Source organism: Strix aluco, chromosome 5 (assembly GCF_031877795.1).
Source record: "Strix aluco isolate bStrAlu1 chromosome 5, bStrAlu1.hap1, whole genome shotgun sequence".
Taxonomy (NCBI): Eukaryota; Metazoa; Chordata; class Aves; order Strigiformes; family Strigidae; genus Strix; species Strix aluco.
The window spans coordinates 48,780,735-48,801,882 of record NC_133935.1 but is presented as its reverse complement, the minus strand read 5'-3'; the positions used below and the strand labels follow the sequence as shown (position 1 = coordinate 48,801,882).

The following is a 21,148-nucleotide window of genomic DNA, read 5'->3' as shown; positions in this document are numbered from 1 at the left end:
ACCTTAGTCAATGCCCAAAAGTACAATTTAAAGGGATTTTACAGATTATTACACAACAAATTTTGTGTAGAGAGTTCTGCTGAGGGAGGGTGGGAGGAAGATGCAGTTTGGGGGAAATGTCAACATCCTGGACCAAACAGTCTCTGTGTTTGAAGTGCTGTGCTTGAGCTGACTACAAGCACACACAGTAGAGGGCAGTTGGTAGAAAATGTGCCTGCCTGCACAGCGTTCTTTTTCCTTCCCCCCCTCCACTTTTATGTCATTGTAGCCTATGTTTATATTTAATTTTTCCTATTTCAGAAGTTGCTGCAAAGGCAATGTGTTCCTTAATTGGCCTGGTTGGGTTATGCTCAGGTGGTAAGGAAGTCTGTGCTGCTGGCAGCAGTCTTCACGCAGACTCTTGGTGACAGCAAGCAGAGGCGCTGTCTGTCTGGGAGCCCGAAGAGAGGAGCCAGCTGGGCGTTGTGACCCTCCTGGCCCTTGCAAGTGTAATGCAGCACCTTGGCAAACACCAGGGGAAGTCTGCCAAAGCAGGGAGATTAATTTGAAATCAAGAAAGTATCTGTGCAAACACTTTTCTCCCTTAGGTTTCCTGAAATGAAGAGAATCTGCTTACAAAATGTTCCTCTAAACTCAGAACAGACTCTCTTCAGCTTGCCAAAACTGACAATACTGTGCAGGGTGATGTGTTAAATACAAACTGTTGACAAGCAGGTAAAAGCACCTTCTTCCCCACCCCCTCAGATAAATGAAGTACCAGGTCAGTTCCATAGGAAACAAAACATTGAACCTGGGTGTTAAAAAAGCCCGGAACTCTTGTCCTGCTGAATAATTTTCTTTTGTAGGAAGAAATAGTTTGTTGGAACAAGGTTAGATAAGAATTTGGAAAGGGAGAATTCAGTTAATTCCAAGGAAGGATGGTTGAACTCAGCAAAATGCTAGTATACTTTATTTAATGACTAGTAAGCACACTGCATGGGTGCCATCCAGATCCAAATTCAGACTTCATTTAACAAGACAGCAAGTGCTAGCAGAGTCTATATTTCCAGATAATTTTTCAAGCATGTAAACGACATTAAGCAGTCACGAACTGGCATTGAATCAAACCTTTTCTGGGAAGTCAACTGCCGCTTCTGCAAGAGCTCCACTTGATGAGAGGCAGAGAGGGCAGTGGCTGTTCTGTGCCACCAAGGACCCACCCTTTTTAAAAAAAGCTGTCTTTTACCAAACTCAATGATCCGTGCTATGGAATCAAAAGCTAAAAATGTCACTTTGAGCCAGGTTTCTGTGTTACATAATTAAAGCAAAACATACTTTAAAAAAGAAAAGAGTTCAAGTGTGTTTTAAAGGGGATCTGAACTGGTCTGAGTTGCAGGCTGGAGAAATACCCAGCTGATGTCAACTCAGCTTCAAATTCTGTGCAAGCCTGTAGCAACAGGGTCCCGACCCTGGGTTTATTCATGCAAGTTTACCTTTGCAGCTCTCGTGGTTTTTTCCATTTTAGTCAGGCTTTGATTTTCTTCTTTGTTACTGCATGACAACTTGGGGTGTACAGCTGCCCTTGCAGGCAGCATTGTTGGTAACAGAAAAGCTAAGAGCAAAGCCTCTAGCTTTCCTCGCCATCATTTAAAACGCTGTTTGGCAATAACAAAACAAGAGTGGTCACAAATTTTCCAGGAAGGAGGCGGCAGCGGTAAGAGGAGAGCTCGCTGGTACGTACGCGCTGTTTCCTTGATAGCGCAGCCACGGCTCCGCTACTGCTTCCCACGCAGCAGGCAGGGAAACCTTCAAGCTGTTGCCACGTTTCAGATAAGTCATTTGAGACAAATGCTGTGTGTTTCTTTAGAGCTGTTACTCTCGGCAGCACTCACCGTGACCAGCAGCTTTCAGCTGAGCTCGGACACCTCAGCAAGGTGGAAGGGAGAAGAATGAGCCCAGGGGCTTCCCATGGGTGAAGAGCAGCGAGTCCATATGTGCTCTGTACAATCCACCCATGGAGAACATCTAAACTGTGTCTTCATCTCTACTGCGAACCAAGTGGTCCCCACGTGGGAGGAGGGAGAGAGGCAGGCCTGGGTGCTGCGCAAAAGGGGGTGTCTGTACAAGAGAGTGTTGCGTTCACCTAGCTCTAAGCTGGTGCACCTACTCCTGAAGACTAGCCAGGCAGTGCGGTGCTCCCTCGACACTAGCAAGCAAGGGAGAAGCACAGCTTGGAGGGTGCTGTGGGCGCACTGCCGCCTTTGCCGCAGCGGGCAGCGGAGCATCAGCAGGGCTTGGCTTCTGGCTCGGGCTTGGTGGCAGGAGGTGGCAACAGTTTCTCATTGAGCGTGATTTCTACCACCGCCCCGGACCTCTTGCGGGGTTCAGGGGTCTCCTCTGACCATCTCCCCACCCTGCGCACCCCTTTGGCCACTTTGGGCGCGTTCCTGCAGGGGTTGTGGTCGTATATCACCAGCTTCAGGCCGGGGAGGTGAGCCAGGCTGGGGAAGAACCGGATGGAGTTGCGATCCACATCAATCACCTCCAGAAAAGGCATGTCCAGGAGCACAGGGGGGAACTCGGACAGCAGGTTGCCAGACAGCCAGACGGTGCGCAGCTCCTGCAGGCACCGCAGCTGGGCCGGGAGCGTGCGCAGTGCGTTGGAGCCGGCGTGCAGGGTCTTGAGCAGGCTGAGCTCACACACCACCTCGGGCAGGCACTGCAGGCAGTTGGACTCGATCCAGAGGGTCCTGAGGTTCTGCAGGAGCCGGAGCTCGAGGGGCAGGCTGCAGAGCTTGTTGTTGCCCAGGTAGAGGATGCACAGCTGCTTCAGCGTACACACGACCAGGGGCAGCGCTTTGAAGTTGTTGAAGTCCAGTGCCAGGATCTGCAGGTTTTGCAGCTGCTCCAGCTCGGGGGGCAGGTGGTTCAGGTTGTTGTCACTCAGGTACAGCTTGACCAGTTCCCTAAAAGAGCAAATGTGCAGAGGCAGCCACCTCAGCTGCCTGCTGCTCAGATCCACCATTTTATCCACTGGCATCTCTTCTAGGTCTTCCAGGAGGTACTTCTGGCACTTGTCAGAGGGCACAAAAGCAACTATGGCTTTCAGACTGTTGCCCATCCCAGGACTTTCTTTGTTTGGGGATCACTGGGACTGCAAGGGACAGGGGCCCGCCTTGGTCTTCTGCTATGTACTGGCCTGCCAGTAACTCTGTCGTCCCAATATAAGGCTCTGTTTACATGGCACCAGCCATTAATCTCAAGGGCTCTGAAACGTTTCTGATAACTGAATGAGTGTTTGGTGATGAGGATTACAGACAGGACAACTCAGAGCGCAGGTCTTCCTCTCTCGCCCACACTCCCACTCGTCCCTCCCTGAAAATAATTCCTTCTTGCCTCTTCCTGCACACTGTAAATGTTCTCCGATTTTGCCCCAAACCATCGCCCCAGTGCCCCAGCCCCTCACCTCTCTCTCCGGCTGTGCTGGCTGCGCAGCCAGTGCTGGCTGCAGGGATTAGCTCAGGAAGGTAAACACCACAGAAGACCAAATTTTTAAACTCAGATGTTTAGCTTTCATGAAACTTTCAGCGGAAATGTTGGATGTAGTCAAATTGTTGTTTAAAATACCTGTCGAGACTTGACTGACTTTACAGATGAGTGGCACTTTTAGGGATTTACTTTGCAAGGTGCCAAATACATAATTTCATAGTGTAACTTGCCACCCAGTACTTATCTTAAAGCTTTTTTAACACAAATACTTGGCAAACTGCTATCTTGAGCTGTTCTACTATTTATGTTCCTAATTTAACAGCGTTTACTATAGCCTCTGGCACTCTTGACTGTGTAGGGCTTTTTCATTACATTCTGTTTTGCTTCTTATCTGAATCCTATTTAATACAGTCAACTATCACAATCTGCCAAGGCTGTTCTCCGGCCGCCTTGCAACCGTGCTACTGCAGTTCCTGTGTCCATACAAAAACCTGTCATGAAACTGCCATGGATTTAATTCCATCAAGATTTTCACTTGTGATGAGTGAGATAAATAACAGTTGTTAAAAATTATGACTATTTAGATGTGACAGTGTAAACTGTTCCCCTCCTTCTCTCAGCAAGACCCATTGCTCTTCAGGTCAGGAGCACCTCTGATTTCTAGGAGGAGCCTTCCCATGTGTAGGCACCTCTGCATACTTTGACTTCTTGAGATGCTGCTGTTTTAAGCTTTCTTAGGGATTGTCCTACCTGTGCGTTGGCCACGGCTCTACCACGATCTTTGGGTGTGAAAGCTGGCAAAACGTTTTAAGGTGAAATAACCTTTCCAGCAGCTGGCTCTCTACTTTGATATCTACAGCTCATTGCTGTCATTTTCCACACTTACCACATGTAGGGAGGATACTTTCTTCAAACAATCTGCAGAAGGTTTCTGGGCATTAGGTGCTATTCAACCAAAGTACATGATTGCTGAGAGCCATGTATTCTTGGAAAAACAAAATGCAGAGCAAACAGAAGATTGAGAAAAAGGCAATATCAAACAGTTAAGATGGCCTCTGGATCTCAGGTCAAATCTGGTAACAGAGAGCTCTCTACTATCGGTTGCTTTCAGATGTGAAGCAGATCTTAGCTCTCAACCAAGTACAGGCTATAGGATGTTTACTAGTCTTTTCCCTGCAAGATGAGTGGCTGTGCCATGCAGCAGTGATGCTATGAAATGTACAGAGGGTTTCCTATGTGGGAGAAGAACAACAGAGAGGGCATCTGGGAACCAATATTACAGCAGGACAGAGAACAGCGAGTGCTGTGACCTGAGTGCCATAAAATAGGTTTTGGATGGGCAAGCTGGGCAGAGTATCAAGCCTGGAGAACAAAGATACATCGCAGTCATCTGTGGCTGTGCTGTGGAAGAGAAGGGCTGAAAACACTCTCTCATGGCAGAAGTCAGGGATGTGCTGGGTGTCGCATCCCAGCAGCATCAGCCGGTTCGCACTGAATGAGCATCTCAGAGTAGCCACTGACTTGTAAGAATATATTCCCATGGCTCTCAGCAGGTTTTTGTATTTGTTTGCATTTCTAAGCAGCTGTGACACCTTTAAAAGGAAGGGTCCCCATCCTGTTAAGGCACTGTAGGCTACAAGTGTGGAAAACCAAACGCATTTGGCCTAAATAATAATGAATTTACATCCATGGCAAAGACATGTCCCTTAGACAAATCTCTTCAGATATCCTGCTGATTAGAACAACATAAAAGCCTAGGTAAGAGTATATTAATAATATAGTTTAGGCATACTTTTCTTAATAATCCATATGGAGAGAAATCACTTTGCAATATACCTTATGTCTATAGACAGAGATTTATATATTTTTTTCTACTTGAGTTATTTCTACTTAATGAAACTTCTAAGCTGAAGACAACTATTTCTTAGGGATCCTCTGCACTGTAGTTTAATCATTATTCCAGCTTATCAAAAAAAGTCACAATGACCTTTTGTTGCTGCATTTTGTACCTCTGTGGGCTAAATGAATGTCTGCTTGGAACACACTGTGAGATCAGAGTATTTTGGAAAAAATAACCTTTGTGTAGTGGGATAATAGAGGGCTACATTTGCAATAAAATGAACAATCTTGATCTTTCTGAGAATCAGAAACTTGGTGGAGGCCCTAAGGCAAAGGCAATCCCCTCAGTAGACCCAGGGCAGTGTTTTGAAAGCCGCTTCATGTCTTCAAAGTTATCCTGATGCCCTCCAACGTGAACATTAATGACTTCCCAGAAGCATTTGTGGCATTTGAGGAACAGTTCAAGCGATAAAGGCGCTCAGCACAGACATTGTCTTGCTCTTGTCAAAGTGACAATGTCTTACCAGAGGGCATGACATCTGCTCTGCTGCGCGTCAGGTGACGCGTGTAGGCTCCTTGAGAAATGCCTCTGCTTTCTGAAAGTTCACAAATGACCACATCTATTGCTCACCTTTCTCATTTCCAGCACCCAGCTCCTGCAGCTTGGAGGCTGGGACAGCTGCAGGACAGAAAATGTGGTTGCTTGCTGAGAACTTGTGTAAAACCTCTGAGTCCAGAAGAAACAGGGAATACTGCTCAGAGCTAGATAATTAAAAAAAAAAACCACAATAAAATGGAAATCAATATAAAAGCTGCATTTTTGAGATATATTATTTTTTGAAACAAAATATTAGAATAGAAATACTGGTGCTTTTTCAGATCCAAAACTCCGCACACAACTGTGTGATGACACCAGGCTCAGCCTTTCCTGAGTTTGTGTAGCCCTTGCAATTTTGGAGGTAAGTTTGAAAAAGTGAAACATGTATTTCAAAATCCAGGGGCCTAATGAACAGAGCTCTGAATTCATTGGTTTTAAGGTGCTCATGCCCCTCCTCAGTCAGCCTGACATAGCAAGAGAAGAGACTTAAAGGAACTATTTTTAAGATTTTCTTTAGTATATGCCGATAATGATTTGCGTAATGTTTATTTAAAGTCTGTGACAGGCATTTAGACCCTTTCTTCTCTCACAAATGCCATGTGTTTGATTTTTGCTGCTGTTTTTTCTTGACTGGAGCATTGTCACTGGAACAGATGATGACTCCTCCCTCCTCCATGTTCTTGACATTCACTCTTTGCTATGCAGTGTCACACATCTGCTCTCTTTTGGGTGGATTACTTAGTTCCAGTTCACCTTCACGTGGTGAGCAGCTTATTTTAAATAAGTGGTGTATTGCAGGGGAAAAATCATCATTACTCTTTTTCCCACATCCTAGCATAGGTTTTTGAACAAAAATGACTGATTATTCAAATTTAGCTCTAATGTATGCTAGGCTGCAGTATGTAATTGCTCACTGCACTTTCTTGTGCAGAGGAAAGATTCAAAAAGTCTCTTAAGTAAATTGCAGACTCAGTACTGAGCTTCCTCCCAGGCAGCTAATGGGTTTGGGGTTGCTCTTTGTCAGATCAGAGTTGCTTTTTGACACCATTATTTTTCTGCCAGCTTGAATTGAACCTAAGTGTCAGGCAGGGGTGGGAACCTCTAACCTCAGGAAACTCGCAGGAAAATAAATCCAAGTGAGCACTTCCAAATGTCTTGCTGAAATGCGTACAAAACCACTGGGTGTTTATTACTGTATGTTACAGCCTGTCATGATTTTTACTTTTAAGGCCCATTTTTTGAGGTGGCAATCACATTTATGTTTAGACTGGAGCTCTCCCATAAAGAGGGAATTAAACTCCAGTTGCTAGGGGATGACTTGTCACAACCCTATCAAATGTCTGTCTGCCCAGCCCTGCTGAAATGTCTCCATGTATAGGAGAAATGACTATATCTTATGTCCTCTTTCTCTGTGTTGGACACTTCTGGGTCACTTGTCTCTAAAGTGAGATTGAAAAGCAGCTTACTTGGAGGGAACAGTCCTTGGACCGCCTCCCCTCTCCCGTGCTAATGGGAGCCAAGCTCACCTTGTGTATTATATTTATGAAAAGGACATTAAGGATTGTTAGTAAAATGTCTGTTTGGTCTAGTCTGTACCCTGGTTATCTGTGCCTTAGTAGCTCCACTGGACACCACTATTTGCACAATCCAGCGGTTACTCTGAGAGCAAATTAATCGGTTTTCAGCCAAAGCACTGACCTCCTGTGATTGACTGACCTGGCGAACAGCCCTCTGCTGACAACGAGGTATAAAAAAGGGACTTCTGAGTAAATGAATGACATTAGACTCTGAACCGCTTGGAGCCATGAGGGTGATACTGTTGGCTGTGGTTTACATCCCGTTCACCGTGGCCGTGGAACGGTAGGGAAACACATCTGGCATTGCTGGCATGTGTCTCAGCTGGCTTCCTGGGGTGACCCATGCTTGTTGCTACCCGAGATCTCAAAAAAGAAACAAATTTTTGAGAAAGGGGATATGAGAGCTCTAGAAAGGAGAACCAGATAATTTTTGTGTGTTTATTCTATTTGTGTAGAATCCCCCTCGTTCGATTCAAATCTATCAAGAAACAGCTGAAGGAGAAGGGAGAATTAGAAGAATTTTGGAGGAATCACCACCCCGACATTTTTGCCCGGAGGTATCTGCATTGCTTCCCTGCAGATATTGCTTTATCAGTAGGAACTGCTTCAGAAAGGCTGTATGATTACATGAATGTAAGTACGGTTTTGGTAATGCAATCATAAGGACTTGTTCTCTTGAAGGCAGATTTTTTTTCTCATTTCAAATGTAGTCCGTCAATTAAATTATAGGGCTTGAGATGGCTTATTGCTGTATGCTATAAATATTAGATCATAAAAAATTAGTTTACCAGTCTGCAAAAGAAAGCACGTATAGACCTAGGTCAGCATGGGACGCACGTAGAAAGCTGATGTAGTCTAGCAGTGGTAGTCCTGGGGCAAGTTTTATTTTTGTATAGATCTGTGTTGGACTTGGTTGGGTCTCCAAACAAATGTGGAAGGTTTGCTTGTATCAATCTTGGTTCAGGATTGGGTTTTCAGTAGCAGAATCTGATTTAGCTGTATTCTATTTATCAGAAACTTGGATGTTTGCATGTTATAAAAAATCCCCCAAATCTCATTTATTTGATCATGTGAAGTCATAAATCAGTGATAACAAAGACCCAAGTAGAATTTTTATTTTTCTGTTTTTATCTCCTGAGCTTAATGTGTATTAAATATTGGAAACTGACCTGGGTCTCACACTAACCTGGCTGAATTTACCATCTAAACTGAAAAAGGAAGAATATGAGTTTCATTGGATCTCAGAGAGGCAAGTCAGCAGGTCAAACATTTTGTAAACTCTCTTTCCTGGGTTTAGCATTTTGTCCATTTGGAAGGTCTCTGTTTTCTCTTTTATTTGGTTCCTCTGTTATGCTTATCTAAAGGAAAGCTAAGTTGCAGAAATGTTGCGGAGGCTGCATCTGAACAGGGGAGGGAAAGCCAAATTAATTCAGCAGGAACTTCCTGACACTTGAGGGCCATAAAGAGTATGTCAAGATGAGCTAGAGATGTGTGTGAGGAAGAACAAAGGACTGAAACATTTCAGCCTGCCTTAAGCTTATCAAAGAGGGATAAATCTCAAAATGATAAAACAAAACCCACTTCCCCAGCATATCCAGCTAACACCAGGAACAGTTTTGTGGAGGTTTCAGTGTAGTATATTTGTGGATTTTCTGGTTGGGGTTTTTTTTTTGATGAACATGTCTTAGAGCTGCCTCACTTTACAGATTAATTGATAAAGGTTTCTTTAATACAGGAAGGAATAAAATCCTGCTGTATAGCTGCATATTCTCTTAAATGGTGTGCTTGCTTGCCTTTTCATGATTATCTCATTCAGACCATAAACTATATTCAGTGTATTAATTAACAAGTATGCACTTGAAGATACATATTCAAATATGTGTACTGCAACAAAAGGCTTGGCACTGGCTATTGCTTTTCTATCTGTGTTTGAATTCCAGAAATGCTTCTTCCTAAAAATAGGTCTCTTAATGCTGAAGTGCTCTTCCAGGGCCAGATAGGGGCACTTAGACACTTACATTTGGGATGTGGATAAGCCCTTCACTCCAGCATTCACGTGTTCACAGATTATCTCTAGCCTCAGTTGGTATCCAGGCATGGTCAGTGGTTTCTTTATCCACTGGATGAACTTTGTTCAGTACATCAGATACAGTCTATACAACGGAATTCTTTTTTTGACTTGCTAATAGCTGCTAATTACAAAACAAAAAGCCCAGCCACATGTGACAGTGTTTGTGCCACTGGTCGGAGCCCTCTGACACTGGCAGAGGTGGGTCGTTTTGTCTTTGCATCACTGATATCTTACTGACATTAGTAGCAAGCTGTCTGAAAGCCTGCATGGTCATGTGAGAGCTTCATCTTGGTGTTGACCTTGCCACCACTGAAGTTGGTGCAAGAGGGCTTGTTGACTTCATGGGGAACCCGATCAAGCATTTGCTTAAAAGGCTTTAAAAATGCTGCAGTTATGCATGTAGCCAGAGTGAAACCTGCTGCCTGCAGCCACTCGTGAAGCCAGACACACTTCCCTGTGGCATGCATTTACGTTTAAATGAAATTGTACTGAGTGCCCTCAGAAAGTCTTGCATGATGCTCCCAAGTCTGCCTTTTCTTCAGGAATACCTCCCTAGGAGGCAGCCTGGGACTGACCGGGTTGTTCCTCCCCTAGGCGCAGTACTACGGAGTTGTGAATGTCGGCACACCACCCCAGAGGTTCACCGTTGTGTTTGACACCGGCTCCTCCAATTTTTGGGTCCCTTCTGCTTATTGCATCAGTGAAGCATGCAGTAAGAAACATTACCCTCCCTTATACTCCTCGTATCTCGGGTACCTTGGCCACTTCTCCTTTCCCAAGGAGCTTGACTGCAGCAGGGATTTGGGAGAGGAGGATTTGGAGCACCCCCGAGGGCCGTGCTCACTTCCCTGGCTTGCTCCTCCATCTCTGCTCCCCTGTGCCACCCTGCAGCCAGGACAGGTGCCAGCTGCAGCTGCCAAGTGTCCCTCTGCACCACAAGATGTCTGATATAAAAGGCATGAAAATAAACCTGGGGGGCTACAAATAGTGGTGGAAATGCCCATTTTTGTTTTAATTTGTCTTTAAAACCCAAAATAACCTCCAAGGTACAGAAAAGCTGGGGTGCCGGGGGGGGGAAATGGCACCTCCACTGACACCTTCCTGCTAAGACAAGCAAATATCTGTCTTGCCTGTATTTTGACTGGTTGTGCATCGAAGAGTGGGTGTGTTGCCAAGACCTCCCTTTGGTGCACAGGTGTCATTTGTTTTGTGTAGGGGTGCACCAGAAATTTAAATCCTTTCTGTCGGATTCATATGAGCACGGAGGGGAAGCCTTCTCCTTGCAGTATGGCACGGGACAGCTTCTGGGCATTGCTGGCAAAGACACACTACAGGTGAGCGTCCACCTAAAATGGGTGTCAGCCTCCAGGTCAACCAGGTTTTCAGGGCAGTTGAGATACTGGCCTTGCCCTGGAAAGCCTTGCCTGGTTTAGTCAAGGGCAGGGCAAGGTCTCACCAAGCCGGCTGCTGAGAGATGTGGGTGCTGCTCTGGTTTTGGGCTGCCCAGACAACTCCCTAAGATTTTATTTTGCATTTCTGCTTCTCTCCTTGGGTCCTATCCTGGGTTTATGAAGAAACATCCACAGAATTAAGGTGTTAAAAGGAATTGGTGCAGCCTACTCACCAAATGGGCACCTGCTATGTTGTTCCAAATCACAGAAGGATATCCAGGCTTTATAAACTGAATTAATCCATTGATATGGATCTAAAACATGGCTAATTTCTTGTAATTGATGGTAGTTTTACTTTCACTTGTACCAAACAGATAAGTAACATCTCCATCAAGGGACAGGACTTCGGTGAGTCAGTCTTTGAGCCAGGAACAACCTTTGCCCTTGCTCACTTTGATGGCGTGCTGGGCTTGGGCTACCCTTCCTTAGCAGTGGGCAATGCTCTGCCTGTGTTTGACAGCATCATGAACCAGCAGCTGGTAGAGGAGCCAGTCTTCTCTTTCTATCTGAAAAGGTCAGTCTTCAAAGTGACACTGCCAACAAAGAAGGAAATCTGTTTTAATTGTTGATAGAGACAACTGTGCATTTCTATAAAGCTTCAACTCTAGAAAGTAATTTCCCCCATCTCTTGGGGTCTGGTGATTTGGTTTTTTTCAGTTGACACTGAAAAATATGGAGTGAAAAGGAAAAATGTTATGGGGAGGACCATGAATTTTTGGACAGAGAGTTATTCTTGTTGGAGCTGGTCATAAACAAAAGAAAAGCTCCCAGCTTGGACTCATCATGTCTGGGTTGCCAGAGGTTTCCCTCTGGCCTGTGGAAATGAACAGAAATGCCATGCTAAATCCAAGTAGCCACATTTCAGAAGACATGTTGTTCCCTAATCTGGACCTAGCTGTAACTCCACCAATTTATCTAGTGTTTGTTCTGAGGTGAGAGTAGCAACTGGCTCAACCTGCTCCTGATGCCTATCTTAGCCCTCAGCAGCCTACAGTAAGGCTTCTCAGAGGTTGTCTGGAAGCTCTGAGTTGGGACATACAGAGTTATAAATTAGGAATAATCCCTTTCAGCCATCCATATCTAAATTTAGAAAGGGCTGCCATTTGTCTTTTGCTTTTTAAGTGTAATCTCATTGGTGCGTGCTGGCACACTCCCATGTCTGTGTTAACCTGTCTCTGCTTTCAGAGGAGATGACACTGAGAATGGTGGTGAGTTGATTCTGGGGGGGATAGACCATTCTCTCTACAAAGGTTCAATCCACTGGGTCCCAGTCACTGAGAAAAGCTACTGGCAAATACACCTGAATAGGTATGTATGTATGCATGTATGAAATACCTGCTGGAATTCATCTCCCCAGGTAAAACCCATGGAGACAGAAATGCCTAGCGATACAGATGCAGGAGGACTCAGCTGCAGTGTTTTACCCTTGTGCTTCTCAAAGAGGAGGTTAGCCAGGATGAGATTGGGGTTTATTAGCTCTCTAAATCTGCTGTGACATGGGTTGATAGTTTCTAGGAGAGCATGTTAATACATTTTAATATGATACACCAGTGGTCAAGTTGACTCTTGGTGGACTACTCAGTTAAGTGGTTGAGGCACCCAGGAACTGAATCCACCGCCAGGTCCTGCTCTCATCTTTCCTATTAACCTTGGTCAAAGTAGTCAGTGTCCCTTCGTTCTTCCTTCTCTCCATAAATTGATAAGGACACATACCTGCATGTGAGGACAAATTCATCAGCAGGAGACAAATGATTAGGGCTTTAGGAGTCCCGAGAGAGAAAAGTGGGTCCACAAACAAGAAATTTTCCTCATGCAGTTTCTTTTTATTGCTTTTTTGTCTTTTAAAGACGTTCTTGTCTTTTAAGACTGGGAAAGCTTGGCAGATAGTTTTAACTTCAGACCATACTCTGGTACTTTAGCTAGCAATAATGTGTTGCTTCAGTCACTTGCTTAAAGATGCTTTGTTTTTCACTCACAGCATAAAGATCCAAGGCCGGGTGGCATTTTGCTCCCACGGCTGTGAAGCCATCGTTGACTCAGGCACTTCTCTTATCACCGGCCCCTCTTCACAAATCAGGCGATTACAGGAGTATATTGGGGCAAGTCCGTCGCATACTGGAGAGGTAAAAACTATACAGCCAGAAAACTGACAGAGAGGAAGAGATACTGGTATTTGGTGCAAAGAGCTTATAGACTGGGAAAATAACTGAAATAACTGTTCAGAAAGGTCTCAGGTAAAGCCTTGTTACCAGGACAACACTGAGCTCAGAGCTCTGCTGGTTCCCCAGCCCTCCTCCCAGATGTCCACCTCCTGCCCCATACTCATCAGTATTGGTGTGTAAGGAAATAATGAGGGCATAAATTTGAGGAACTGATCCATACACTACATCAGAGATCATTTTCTTTTGGAAAATTAGAAGAAAACTTCCTTTCAAAGTCCCTGGCTATAGCCGTTGGCTTGCTCAAGCCAGGAGGGGTTTCGGTGCTGATGGCCAGCCCCATCAGCATCAAATGGAAGGCGAAAGGTATCGTATCTACAGCCTGACAATGGCTCCACTGACAGGACCTCTCACTGTCAGCCTGCAGCAGAGCAGGCAGTGTTGTGCTGGGGTCCTGGGAGGGATGCACAGCTGTGATGCTCACAACGCTGGCTCCTGGCAGATGAGCCACAGGGTGCAGGACAAACCTTGCTGTCTCTTATTCTCCCTCCTGAACCTTATTCCTTTGTCTCCTCACTGGTTTTCATCTCTTCCCTGATGCTCTCTTCTGATTCCCCCTTGCTGATGCTTCCCACAGCTCCTCCTCATCCCTGCCTGCCCTCCAAAGAGCACCTCCACCTCCTCCAGCAGGCCAAAATGGCCTTGATGTGTCACTTCATGGCCTCTCTGGCCCCACACCTGTGGTCCCCAGCTCCCTGTGCCTCTCTGAGGGGCTTGTGTAAGCTGAGGTTGCTCCAGATAGGTTAGGCTTTCTCACCATCTTGCCCATGGGACAGGCTGGGATGTCTTTCTGCTGCCCTTCGCATCTTCCTGCTGGCAGTTTTCAGATGGCTCGACTGAACCCTTGTAACATCTAAAGCGCTGAGATAACAAGCCTGAGACAGCTAAACCCACCCACCTCCAGGGAAAGAGCAGCCTTTTTTTACCATGCTTTATTGCTGGCCCTTGGCTGACTCCCACAGGTAATTACTACATCGCCACAGCTCCAGTGCCCCAAGTAAAGCTGCCACACACGGCTTCTGTTAACTTCACAGTTGTCTTGATCCTGACACAAAACTGCACTTGGAAGAAAATTGTTACAATTGCCCAGTGCACTGGGCAAAGATCAAAGACAAAGTGGACCTTTAATCTGCCTCCTTTTGTGAGAGGAGGACCTGGAGTGGCATCTGTGTAACTCCTGAGGCTTCTAATTCTTTCTCAATTAAACCTTTAATTTTGTTTTCATTCAAATTTTCAGATACATTTCAAACAGTATGCTTTAATAACAAGTCGATTTTATAATGGTACATACTAATGGATATAGATAAAATATGTATTTCGAATGCCCTTATATTAGTGTAATATAAACAAGAAACAGATCATTGCAGTATATGTTTATATACTCCAGTGATGATGTAAGAGCACTCAGCCAGCATCTCAGATTCTGCAAAAAATCATCCTGAAAATAAGACTGTTTTTCTAGAAACCACAGACAGGCTGAGTATATTGGCTCAAATTTATCTTGGTATAAGTGGGTGCATCCATCAGTGATTTTACCAGAACTTTTATCTCTTTCCAGCAAGGATTAGTTTGTTCTGGACCTACTGGCTATGTAAATTAATTATATCTTGCTTCTCGTATCCTACAAACCATTATACTGGCTTTCTTACCCTTGTCCTCTGTATCCTATGGTTTGTTTTTTTCTAATGGTATGACACCTGGTAAGTATACACAAGATTTAGGGCTGTGTTTTCATAAAGCAGATTTAACAACAACAAAAAGTAGATTTTTCCTTCTAGGAAGCCTCTAAAACAACGACCTTAAAGACTACAGTTTACAACAAAGATCCCTCTGGGGCTTGGAGCAGTCTGCAGTGCCATTTAACATATCAGTTGTTTCATGAAATAACTAGAAAGGCCAGGAAATGATTTTCTGTGTTGCTGTAAGTGAATGTATTATTTATGGAAATTAATGACCATGCCAGAGTTTAGTCCTTCTGCTTTTTAAATCCCACTCCAGGGCAGAGTATAAGTATAAAGTGCTGTATTCCTCACTGATTTTTTTTTCCCTAAAACAATAATGTTACGGAGGGAGTGGGGTGAGCTACAGCTGTAGGGTGCTCCCTGCGTGGGCTGGAGGCAGCTCCATCCACCCAGTCCAGGCCAGAGCGTCAGAGGACTTTTGTTCAGCAGACCTTGCTAATATGGGTTTGCTGGGACTCACACATTCAGTTTTTCTTCCAAGTTGTACTGGGGGGACATCAAAGTCCCCCTTCACCTCATTCCTTTTGGGGTTCACAAGGATTTTCATCAGCCCTGGGTCCCTAGGGGCTTTGGTGCAGTGGTCTGGGCTGCTAGGCTGATTTGACCTAGTGAAGAATCTGGAAAGCTGGAGGGCAGTGTTGGGCCATAAGTCAGCCTGATGCTGTTTCTCTGTAGTAAATTCGCTGCAAACCTGCTGCAAGTGTCTTGAATTCAAAGGGCAATACTTAAAAAAAGTCAAATCGATCCCATCTCAATCAGTGCATTGCATACAGTTTCTCGTAGACTGCAGAAGACTGTCCAGCTTGCCTCACATAAGCTTCACGATTGGACACCACGAGTACAAGCTGACAGCAGAGCAATACGTCATAAAGGTGTGTATCTGTGGCCTCCTTGCTCCCTATTTCCTGTTCACCGCTCCCCGAGATGGGGCTGGAGCAGGCAGCCGCAAGGACATGTGCTTTCCCTTCCAGGAGTCTATTGAAGACCAAACCTTCTGCATGAGCGGCTTTCAGTCTCTTGACATCACCACTCGCACCGGCCCACTCTGGATTTTAGGAGATGTCTTTATGTCTGCATTTTACTGCATTTTTGACCGTGGGAACGACAGAGTGGGATTTGCAAAAGCTGTTCATAGGAAGGATTACTACTGAGTTGTAATAACATTTATTCTGCCTTAACCTGAATCTTAATGTAATGGTCTTCAACACATATGTGAAGAAGGTCTTTAACTGAATCTCTGGACCTAGACGCAGTCATGTTGTCCCCCTCCAGGTTTTAAGGGTTTTGGGGTGATCTTTGTCCCAAATTACATAGTTTGGTTCAATCTCTGTATGTTTACAGCTGAGAAACAATTTTTTCTGAACAACTGATGGACACCACAGCTCTCAGGCTGAAGTAAAACCAGATCAGCACTCAGATTTTCAAAAATGAGCAGGAAGGATAAAAAGTCTGAAGAGTGCCAGGCTGACAAGATAGCAGTTACGAGTGGGGGAAACAAGTCCCTGTCTGATCTGGGTATCCTTTTTCCTTCTTGCATGCTAGTTTCCACTTCATTTCCTACTGACTTCATTTTCCTCATTATTTTCCATGGTTGGGGTTTTGCCCAAGCTTGTTTCCTCAGTGCCATGTAAATTCTCTTCATATGGGCTTGCTCCAACCAGTTTATATAAAGAGGAATTTGACCAATGCCTGTGCGACCACTACGCTTTCCACTACTGCTCCTTGCACACAATTTCCTGCTCCTTACACCATCTTTCATACTTGCTTTTTCCCTTGGGGTCATTCTCACCTGACACTTTTTTCCTCTTTTGGGTCTCAGTGTTTAATGTCCGTGTCTTAGGTCAGATGCTGTTTTTAGCGTCTGACACCTCTACCCCTTGGCAGTGCGGGCAGCTGGGAGCAGCACCTATTCGCCTAACAAAACCCAGACCACAACCCTTGCAAAGGGGGCTGCGAAGGGATACTGCAGCGTCCCTCCACCTCACATGAGTTACGAGACCAACACACCAGCATGAAACATCTTACTGCCTCTTGCTCAGCCCCTTCTTGTCAGCAGCGGCAGCAGCTTCAGCACCGGCAGAGGTGTGAAGCAGCCACAGGTAGCTGTGCTGATTTGACAAAAGAAGATTAATCTAAACTATACCCATTGGAGTATTTGTTTGGATTGCTAAAATGACACTGCCCCTGTACACATGAATAAAATTTACCAAGCAAAATCTGCTTTGGACTTAGCACTGTTTCAGTTTCATTTTATGTTTTCTGTGTGATGAGGCTGGAGAGGAGGGGAAGGAGAGGGTGCAAAAGCAATTGAAAATCCAGGTTGCTCTGTGGCCTGGAGGGGAGAGATCGGACATGTTGGGGTGTTGGGGCTGTTTGTATCTCCCTAAAATTGAAAAGTGTCAGCAGCCCCAGCCCCAGACACCGAGCTCCTCCCAGGCAGGGCAGGGCTGTGGGGAGCTGGAGACTGGCCACACTGCGGCATTGCCAGGGCAGGGGCTGGTGGCCCCAGGGGACTTGCTGCTGCTGCCTGTCTGGATGTACTTAGCACAGACCAAACGCAACATCCATTAGTGGCCTTGGCAGTGTTACGATTGTGGCCCTTTAGATTTTAAGGCTTCAGTTGTAAGACTGAGCAAGTATTATTAAAGTGAGACAGCTTGCATGTAGGTATCACCTCTGAAATACTGATCTTGCCCTCCAGAGTTAAATACTCCCTTTCTCTGGTGCATGTTTTCATGCCTCTCTATTTGCAGCCACATTGTGTTACACATTTGGCATCCAGGCTATCAACCTCTAGCAACGGGGACTCTTCTGCCAGTTGTCTCTTTTCGCAGACAAGATTGAGCTGTACAAAGTTACTATGTATTTCAGGTCAATCTTGACTTGTTTCCCCTTTGTCCATATCACTCTTAAAGAACAGAATGACCGTGAGCTAACTTATTTGTCTAGAAAATGTCATTTGTTTGGTCGTAAACCAAGACAAATATCTGTAAAGCCCTATCACTCATTTAACATCAGTGAGGTGTTTTTGTTTTCTCTACTATGCAGTAGACTTAACACTCTGGTACATTTCCATTATTTCTAAAACATGTATATATTCCTCAAACATGAGCTTGCAGTCAGAGTTAGAGATCTGCTATTTATAATGGAGGATTTTAAGGGTGGTGGGATGTGTCCCTACACCTGGTCAGTCCTTGCACTGACACCTCAGCTCTACGAATTCCAGCACAGAGCATGAACACATCTTAGAAACAGGTGGAAAGTCAGGCAGCATGTGCAGGGATCAGCCCTCTCTTTGTTCTTATATATCTCATCCTGCTCAAGATTAACACCATTTGATGGAGCAAGCTGCTGTTCTGACCTATTTGTCTATCCTGGCCCTATTCTCTCCTCAGTCTTTTCCAGCTTTGCCAACTTCTGTAGGTCTGCCTCGCTGTTCATGATGGACGTCAAGTGGACTTGTGTGGTAGGTTGAACCTTTGCCAGAAGTGCTTCTTGACAGTTCAATACAGTCAAGACAGCTGTGTTTCTCGAAGTGCCTTTATTCATGCAATAATTTGACATTGTTTATACTGGTGAACATGACTTGCAAATTGTTGGGTTTGCTAAAATGGTCCATTTGCCATGCTAAAGCAAATAGTTTACCGAGAGAAGTGCCTAAGAGAGCACGTAATCCCAAAAGATAATTTAATACAAATCAGAGCCTGCAGATGTTTGCAAAAGTGAGATAACAGACTAAATGAGGAGAGGAAGTTTTTCTGATAACTCATCCCAGCACTAGCTTCTTTACAAGCAATGAACAGAATATTATAGCTAACCTGGAGCTTGCCTGCTATGTGTGAAATGCTATTTGTGTATTGCAGAGTACATAGTGGGACTTCAGAGCTGTCTTTCCTAATTTAACATGCGTCTACATGTCTAATAGACACTTCTGTGGGACTTAACTGAAGCTTTTATCTACCGAATGGCTACTGTGTGGCCACCTTTAGCCTCCATCGAAGAATGAACACAGTTGCTGGGCCAGGGAGTACTGGCAGAGTGAGTGAGAGAGGTAACAAAATCATTGCTCATGAGATACATAATGTCCTGGTGGAAAGAAGCAGTGTGCATCTTAGGTAGCTGCCAGGCTGAGAAGAAGATGATGGAAGATGAGCAGAGTTGGACAATGAGAAGCTGTGAAGGCTTCTTCAGGTTTAGCAGTGCTGGGCTGAAACATGCTGATGCCTGGGTTGAGGAGGATGAGCACTTGGCTCCAAGACCTTAAACCCTGGTGGAAGCTGTGTGAAGGAGGAGAGCGAGGCGGTGTGATGAGACCGGACCCTCAGCGAAGATCTGTAACGGGCACTTTACAGTAATCTCTAATTACTGTTTTAAATTCCTTTACAGATAGAAGCACAGTTCTTCAAGCTTATATTCTGTGAGGAGAGAGCTATCTGGTGAATATCTGCTGAAACCCTTTCCTATACATGTGCAGATGGGAGGAGTATGGCCGAACTCCCCTGAAACCTATAGTACTCTCCTGTCTTTAATGAAGTGCTATGGAGGATGCTTCAGGCTCCCAAGGAGCACAGCAGTTACTTTATCTTTCGGTCTAGCTGTGTGACTGGAGCTGTCTGGGTATGCTTAAAATGTCTTATTTATGTTATAAATTTGTTATTTGTTAAAGTTAAGCTCAGTGGTAAATAGAGTTCCTTGACAGGCGTAGATGCAATTAAATTGAGAAAATACTGAATTGAAAAGTGTGGCTTTGGCTAAAAGAAGAAATAGGGAATAAGGAAGAAAGAGGGAATGTTGAAGGAAAATCTTTTTTTCTCTGATATATGGAAGGGAAAACGATGTGTTTCCAGCATTGTCACAGGTCACTCTTCCCTGGGGACAGTCAGCAGTTTGGGGCTCTGATGACTGAAAAGCTAGCAGCCCTGTTTTCTGGATGGCCCTTTCTAGGACTGCTAGGCTAAGGTGCTGTTTATTTCAATATAATTTCACTTTGTTGGGGTCCTCATTGTGTTGGTCAAACTTCAACATAGCAACTTGATTTGCCTGAGGACTTCTTGTGAAGTGGCAAGGATGAGGTTGCACTAGAATGCCTTACTCCAAAACTGTGATCAAACCTCACTACTCAGCTGCTGTCAGACACTGCTGTCACCTCATCCCATAGTGTGAAGAAGTGTCTCTGTAGGTGCCTGGGAAATCTGTGCTTGGCTTCTCTGCATACCTGAAATTCCCATAACATGAGTTTAAACAGCTAAGTGTTGGACTAAGTGTCTCTGCTTCCTAAACTGATGAGGATACATGTGCTTTTTTCTAATGTCTTTGAAGGATTTGAAAGGGTGGCACTGCTCAGACCCTGTCTAATGCACGCCAGCAGGAGCCAGTTCCCAGGCTGAAACAAAGCTGGAAGAAGTAGAACTGGGGAAGGCAGCTGATTTTTTTTCAAAGCCTACCCAGATGAGAAAGCAGAGTCCTGCTGTATGTGACAGCCTACTGGAAGGGCTCCTCACCTAAGTTGTCGGCCAGAGGAGCAGGCGCAGGCAGGTTTGTTCATTCCCCTCCCAGCTTCAGGGGGTCCTGAAGACTCCCAGGAGCCACTGGTGCTACCAGTTACCCTGGTAGAGATGTTGGTTTGTTGTCTGAAGTCCAACCTTCTGAGCAAGAGATCTGCGTGGACTTGCTGTCCATACAGTCCATGCCACTTGCTGACTGTTGCAGCCCCCATAATTTTCTGTGTCTCACCCTCTCTCTGTTCTTTCCAGCCCCTGAGCTACCCAGTCTCTCCCTTGTCTAGGGAGACCATCTATTTGGATACTCACTTTTGGGAAATGCTGGCATCACACTCTGGACTGTGTTCATGTAGATGTGGGTGAGGGCTAAAAACAAAGAGCTGCTGCTTCTTTCAGGGCCTGCTTTTGAGACTTCTTGCAGGAACAGCAGCTGAAAGGCCAGGTTGCTACCAGGAGGTTTAGGGAGGTGGCTTGGCCACCCCTGGAACAGCAGGAGCCATTTAATGCTGGCTTGGGTTTGGGTTAATGGAGAACATGTGGGGTACATCTGGGCAGCACGGGAGCAGGGGAGAGGGGTAGGAAGCAGAGAGAAATTTTTGCTAGCAGTCCTCATCTATTTTGTTGTCTCCCTGGCATGACTGCAGCCTGTGTGCTTCCAGCTGAAGATCTCCGCAAGAGTGGC

General features: G+C 45.2%; 2 protein-coding genes across 2 annotated transcripts; one reads left to right on the top strand and one right to left on the bottom strand.

Moving 5' to 3' along the window:
• Positions 1-927: 927 nt before the first annotated feature.
• Positions 928-3,161, bottom strand: LRRC10 (leucine rich repeat containing 10). Its single transcript, XM_074825448.1, has one exon. The coding sequence runs from the start codon at positions 3,098-3,100 to the stop codon at positions 2,264-2,266; it is 837 nt and encodes a 278-aa protein (XP_074681549.1). The 5' UTR covers positions 3,101-3,161; the 3' UTR covers positions 928-2,263.
• Positions 3,162-7,709: 4,548 nt separating this feature from the next.
• LOC141923811 (cathepsin E-like) lies at positions 7,710-16,116 on the top strand. The gene is made up of 9 exons (XM_074825447.1): positions 7,710-7,765; positions 7,938-8,115; positions 10,148-10,265; positions 10,769-10,887; positions 11,319-11,518; positions 12,190-12,312; positions 12,983-13,127; positions 15,739-15,837; positions 15,937-16,116. Exons 1-9 carry the CDS (start codon positions 7,710-7,712, stop codon positions 16,114-16,116), a joined length of 1,218 nt encoding a protein of 405 aa, XP_074681548.1.
• Positions 16,117-21,148: the final 5,032 nt, after the last annotated feature.